The following is a 6,530-nucleotide window of genomic DNA, read 5'->3' as shown; positions in this document are numbered from 1 at the left end:
GAACTGCTGTTTAATCTGTGGTTGATAGGAAATGCTGCAGCTAATCCTAGGAAAGAAAGGAAAGAGTGACCATCTGTGAATCTATAAATGTAGGAGATGAGAGCTATGTTTCACGCTATTACACAGGGACTTGCAGCAGACAGATTAGCTTTGGAAATTCAGCAGCCACAGTCTGTTTAAATGCAAAACCTGGCAAAACCACTTGTTTCTATGGCAGCATATCAGGATCTTATTTCCTTTTATCAGTGGCGATCTGCAACAGGATGAGGTCGGAAATAATTCCTCTACCAGAATACTGATCTTTTAGAAATCTGATTGGCTTTGCCTGTTTTTTTCGTCAGCATTGCTTCTAATTCTCTGTTGCTTGCAAGCCTGGGCATGTTTTTATTTTAATCTGCACAGTGCTATCTGCACTGGAAACAAGAGGTAGAAATTAACTCTAGAAGTTAACCTGCTTGTAAGATCACAAAGTTTTCATTGCGTTACACTAACAGGGAAAGAGTGAGTAGGAATCATGTGTGATAACTTGTCCTCACTGTTCCTCCTTCTACCTTAAGTATCGGTCAGTGACAGAGAATCCTATTAAATTACTTTCACCTATAAGCTTCTGGTATGCACTGAATTTCTCCAGCCCATTACAGGGATTCCTGGGTAATGAACCCGAGAATTTTATGATTGCTAAATTCTGTTTCCAGACATCACTTAAAACACTTCTTGTAGAACATCAGCATACTGTCTTTCACTTAATGAAAGTGTAAAATAACTGATGTCAGTGAACGGATTGGTTTAGTTAAAAGAAAGGTTAAAGATAAATAATTAACAGTGTAACTGGCTGTTCCAGGGCTACAAAGCTGATGGCTGTAAAAACACATTAAAAATTTCTATCACTGAACAGTCTGCAGGTCAGCAGGGGGGCAACCAAACAAGTACATCCATAGGCATCAGACTTTTAACTATGGATTTTAGGAAACTGTATGAAAGAAGCCTTGGGCACTCAGAGATAGCCACACTGGACTTTGTTGTCCTGCCACAGTTTTTTGTCAGGGAAAAGTTTTTCTACCAGCTTAATAGTTTGTGTGAATTACTAAAGGGACGTATCTGTATCACTCTGGTGACGTTTAGTGCATCTGACAGACGGGCAGGTTAGTGCGACACCAGCAAAGAGCTTCTGTGTCCATGTCAGTGTGGAGCCAGCCTGAGTATGAGCAGCAGTAGTCACGTTAGTCTCAAGGTCCACTCAGACTTATTTACTGTGCTTCCAGATAAATGGATTTTCATTCGTAATACTTGGTCAGATATTTCTGTAACGCACTGCAGTGCATTCAGAGGCTGGGTGAAAAAGTTGCAGTGAAGAAAGGCACTGCTGAAATTACACTGCCTGCTCCAGTGATTAATAATTCCCGACATTTAGCATATGCCACATAGGACTCTGTCTCATAGCTCTAAACCCTCATGACCGTGGGGCTCTGGACAGATGGAACTACGGACTTAGTATCTGTGTAGTTACCTTAACAACCAAATTTGTAATCGCCTCAAAGAATGAAATCAGGTTTGTGTGGCATGACCTATTTTATGGAACACCATCTTGACGGGCATTAATTATGTTCTCATCTGTTAATTCTTTATTGCTCAAATCCTGTATCAACTTTCTGTTATTTTACCTGATTTATCAGGGATAGATGTCAGACTAGCTGGTTGAGAGTTACCTGGGTCAACATCCTCTCTTTAAATATTGGCCTAATATTAGCACTTTTCTTAATGTTTTGAGATTTCCTCAGTATTCCAAGACTGGTTGAAATTAGCATTAGCTAGCTAATGACATTGATTTAAAAATATTTATTCCTTATACAAGTTATTTAATAATTTTTCTTGCAAATATGCTCTGCTCATGTCCTTAATCCAGTAAATTATATTTAATTCCTGAGAAGCTACATGGTAGAAATTAACCCATAATTAAAGACTACATGAAATTGGAAAAATTTCAGCTAGTCTTAATAGAACGAGAGCTATATCATGTTGGAGAATTAGTCCAGGACACAGAGCTGCATGCAGCAGTCCAAAACCACAGGAGAAGGAGATAATGTTATTGAGGAATTAGCTGCACACGGATCGGACTGACTGGATCGCTCCTCAGATAGCCCAAAGTGACCATGTTTACCAGTTCACGCTCAACTTTATCTCATTTCTTAGGGCTGGGTAAATGGAGAGTGTGGTTGAGCCGCATGAGATGCATCAGACCCAAGTCCGATGGCACCAGGTGATGAGCTGGAAGGGAAGGGGTGAGCAGAGCTGAGCGACGAGCACGGTGACAGGGCTGGCACGGTGAGGACGGGGGCTTTGTGCTGAACCGGTGCAGGACGTGCACGCTGACTCAACTCTTTACTTCCACTCCTGCCAGATGGTCACAAAGCCCTAACCATGCGGGCTTTTCTCTTGACTGTAGACATCTTGGTGGTGGTGATGCAGTATTTTGCTTCTCGTTGTGCTACAAGGAGTGGTTTCTTCCAAGTTTTTCCCCAGTCAATTAGTATTTCAGAGTGAATTGCTTGTTACTTGGATATTTGCTCAGTAGGTTCACGGCCAGATAATTTCTCAGTGTTTAGTTCCAGTAGTAAGTCAGGTTGTACCTAACCCCGCTGTAGAGCGACTGCTGTGAGGTGTGTTAGTGTACGTGTAGAACACTGCATCTCAGTTGTGCCTGCCTGGTAATGAGCAAACTGCGTGAACCAGGCTTCATTAAACTGCCACAAAACAAAGGTGTAGAATGTCATATGTGATTCAAAATGACGCCATTTCCATGCTAGCCTTCCTGCCATGATGTTGCTGTCCTATGTAGCGATTAAATTCATCAATAATAACTTATTTCAAAGCAGTAGTTAGTTTAAAAGCCTGAGAAGAGAATGACTCTTAAAATAATTAGATTTCCAGCTCCAGTTTCCAGGTTAGGATATTATGGACACATTTGTTCCTATCACATTTGCTTTGTGGTTCAGCATGAATTTTCATTAGATGACTTTACGATAAGAAAGCAGCAATTCAGATGCAATTATATAAACAGTAAGATCAGCCTGGAATTAGCCTGGAGAGTATAAAGCACACCCGGAGCTCGTGCTGGCTCACTGCCTCTCCCAGCTCAAGGCAGAATCAGGTTCCTGTAATAGGGGAGAATTCAGCTGACAAGAGGTTGGTCTTTCCAGACTTGCATTGTTGCAGCTACAGGGTAAACCAGACTGTGTAATGAGCGGCTTTTGCTACGGGAAACTGGCAGCTGGGAGAGACTGGAGGGTGATGTCCGTATGTTGTAGACACTGTCATTTAAAGTTTGTACTTTAGAAGCTGTTGAGTAGTCCCTGGAATTGTCTTGGAGTTAATCAAAGCTTTGTTCTCAGGATCCCCCAGCAGGTCTGAGAAATTAGGTCAGCACAACAGGCAGATAAAGTGGGGATTCATTAACTCTTTGCTGATGTTCTTTATTGTAATTTGCTTGAATCTATTATTTAATTATTGGCAGTGTTCCCATTTCATCATGCCTCTGAGCCAACTGGGAAGTAAAAAATACAGTGGTGTGTCTGATATGCACAGCTGTTTCTTTTTCTCTCTTGAACATTCATAAGATACTTTCTTTAGAAAATTACTTTTAAACCAACGAGATTATTTTAGCATCTCTGGTTAATTCTAGAGCTCAGGTTCTCTCACATAGGTCACATTTTCAAATCCTTTAGCTCCTGTTATTTATCTGTGTCAGCATTTTATCACTCATTATTGAAAAGTTCTATGTAATATGTGAATTTGTTATATATCATTAATGGCCTGTTTACCTTTCTTTTCTGTTTAGTGGTTAGTACTATTTCAACTGAAGGTCTGGGATTGGAAAGAATTTGTCAGGCTGTAGCTAAAGAAGTTAAGATTACTTCTAGTCTGAGACTATCGTAACTGTTCTTGTCAAGCTCTGAGAAAAGGGCTGGAAGGTATATCTGATTTTAATTAGGGTTTGCTTTGTTTGTTTGTTTTTCCCCTGTCTAGCATGAGTCCCTTCTTTGTGATGTCTCTCCTCTATGGCCTGACTTTTGGTCAAACAGCATCACTTTGTGCTCCTTCTGAGTATATAATCCATGTGGAGAAAAGGGAATGTGCCTTCTGCTTGGCCATCAACACCACCATCTGCGCTGGATTTTGCATGACTCGGGTACAAGGCGTTACTCTGTTCTAGGCAGTTGTTGCTATAATGGCCGTGACCGCAAAACAAGTCCCTGTTCTCCCTGGAAAAATTGTGTGTCAATGATCCAATTTGTCACAGGCAAAAAAAATCACACTATCATCATGTTTTCAAGTTAGCTTTTTGCCAAGGTATGATGAGAAATGCCAGGCCTCCAGTGGCACAGCAGAGACTTCAGAGCTGCTGTCACTGCAGGGCCTCCTTAGTCAGTTTGTGGGGTCAGGATGGAACAGGTGAGAAGCAGATGATATTCAGTCACTCCTATTTAATGTAAAGGACTTGGGTAACTCCTGCTCCCACTACCGTTATGCCAGCTAGTGTGTAGATGTGCCAAACACGATGCTTGAGCTTCACTGTTCAACATAGCAAGTTCTGGCGTGGTCAGCAGGCAGCCAATACGGATGACAAAGCACTGTGAGCCGAGCACATTAGTTAAAACCATAAAAGCAAAGTGAACGTATGTACAGGGGTAGGGAGCCCCAGTCACATGCAGAGGCAAAACTGCCCATCTGAACAGAAGTATTCTGAAAATATCAGAGCCAGTCTAAGTGTGAAGAGGTTTGCTGCCTGCGTGTTTGAGAAAACATCAAAGGAGGTCTAATGGCACTCGTGTATGCTTTGGTGAAACAACGCGCTTGTTTTTTCTTTGTAGGACAGCAACGGCAAGAAGCTGCTACTCAAAAGCGCTCTGTCCCAGAACGTGTGCACGTACAAAGAGATGATGTATCAAACGGTGCTGATTCCGGGCTGCCCTCGTCACACCGTCCCGTATTACTCCTACCCTGTGGCCGTGAGCTGCAAGTGTGGCAAATGTAACACGGATTACAGTGACTGTGTTCACGAGAAGGTGAGGACAAACTATTGCACTAAACCACAGAAGCTCTGTAACATGTAAGCTTCCAACAGAACGTGGTCGACATGTACCTCTCTGCTCACAGCTACACGTAAATAAAAGCGTATTTCACAATAGGTTTGCAAATCGGTGTGCAGAGTTTTATTCTATTTAAATACACATTGACATGGCCTCAGAGCACTGTGTCCCTTTGTCCTTTCAGCAGAATTTGTGTCCAGCTTTAAGACCCTCAAATACAGCAACAGCATTCTATTGAGGTGATGGCTCCTTAGGGTCAGGGGTTGGTTTGCATTTAATTTATCTTAAGATGCCTTTTCACGTAACTAAGGAATGGATTTGCGGACAATCCCAACATCCTCTTCTCAACATCTTAATTCTGGTGAGGAAGTAATAGAAAAGCACAGGAGCAGAGAATTCAAATTAGGCTTGTAGGGGGGTTGGTCAATCAGAATCCACGCAGAAGCAAATTTGTCCCTTAAACGTCATCGGCCTCCTCTTCATCACTGATGTCATTGTCGCATTCGTTAGCCCTGTCTTACCTGGGAGCGGCTTGCAAATCGGGTCATCCTCTGACTGCAGCTGCTCTGCTGCTGCCCAGCTCCAGCCAAGCACTCGGGCCTCCTGCGACCACCCGCAGCAGGGGCGCGGAACCGGTTCCCTGCGGTAGATTTGGGGCATCGCAATCCCAACCGAATTAACGCGTCTGGGGAATGGGGACCGCAGCCGCTCCGGTTGATCGCGAAAAACGCGCCCCGGCGGGACGCAGCTGCCCCGCCCACGCGCCAGGGGGCGCCGCCACGCAGCCCCGCCCAGAGCGCCCCGGCGCCGGGAGAAGCCTGAGGCGACGGGACAGACGCCAGGCCCACCATGCACACTGAACCACCACCTCTCACCCGGCCCCGCCGAACCGGAACGCTGCCCCCGGTACACCTCAGGGCGCGCCGGCTGCCTCGGCCTTTCCGCCGCGATCGCACAGACCGGCCGCTGCGCCGCCTCCCGCACCCGCAGCGCGGACGAAGCTCCGCTCTACGCACATTGCCCGCTGCGCGGAGAGCCAATGGGGAGCGAGCCCCGCCCACTTCCCCTCCCTGGTGGGCGGGGCCGGGGCGCCGCGCGAGTCTCTGAGGAGAGCGGGGCCGGTGAAGCGGTGGCCGCCGGTTCGGCTCTTGTCGCGCTGCCCGAGTCCTGTTCCGTTACCTGGAGCTCACCCGTGGCCCGGCGCCGGTGCGATCGCACCGCCGAGAGTACCGGGCGAGCTCCGGGAAGAGCCGCCCCGCAGCTTGCGCTCGCGTCCCGGCCTGAGGAGACGGCGGGCGGGCGCGTCGCGCGGCGTTGGTGCCGTCGCCTCAGCGGGTGCCCGGAGCCGGCGCGTGACGAGGGCCAGGATGCAGCAGGTGAGGGGAATATTGTGTCCAGTTCTGGGCCCCTCAGTTCCAGAAGGACAGGGAACTGCTGGAGAGA

At 46.3% G+C, this 6,530-nt stretch overlaps 1 protein-coding gene and 1 long non-coding RNA gene across 29 annotated transcripts in view; both read left to right on the top strand.

Annotated features, from left to right (window-relative positions):
• Window positions 1–2,204: 2,204 nt before the first annotated feature.
• On the top strand, window positions 2,205–5,195 carry TSHB (thyroid stimulating hormone subunit beta). Its single transcript, XM_065854301.2, has 3 exons — window positions 2,205–2,322; window positions 4,024–4,186; window positions 4,869–5,195. Exons 2-3 carry the CDS (start codon window positions 4,025–4,027, stop codon window positions 5,109–5,111), a joined length of 405 nt encoding a protein of 134 aa, XP_065710373.1. The 5' UTR covers window positions 2,205–2,322; window position 4,024; the 3' UTR covers window positions 5,112–5,195.
• A 984-nt stretch (window positions 5,196–6,179) lies between these two features.
• LOC136110801 (uncharacterized) overlaps window positions 6,180–6,530 on the top strand; it is a 94,015-nt gene continuing 93,664 nt past the window's right edge. For all 28 annotated transcript variants that reach the window (XR_011742176.1, XR_011742169.1, XR_011742177.1 and 25 more), the window contains exon 1: window positions 6,180–6,463. This is a non-coding gene — a long non-coding RNA (uncharacterized lncRNA). The remainder of the gene's footprint in view (window positions 6,464–6,530) is intronic.

Source organism: Patagioenas fasciata, chromosome 21 (assembly GCF_037038585.1).
Source record: "Patagioenas fasciata isolate bPatFas1 chromosome 21, bPatFas1.hap1, whole genome shotgun sequence".
NCBI lineage: Eukaryota > Metazoa > Chordata > Aves > Columbiformes > Columbidae > Patagioenas > Patagioenas fasciata.
This window is presented reverse-complemented; position numbering and strand designations above follow the sequence as displayed.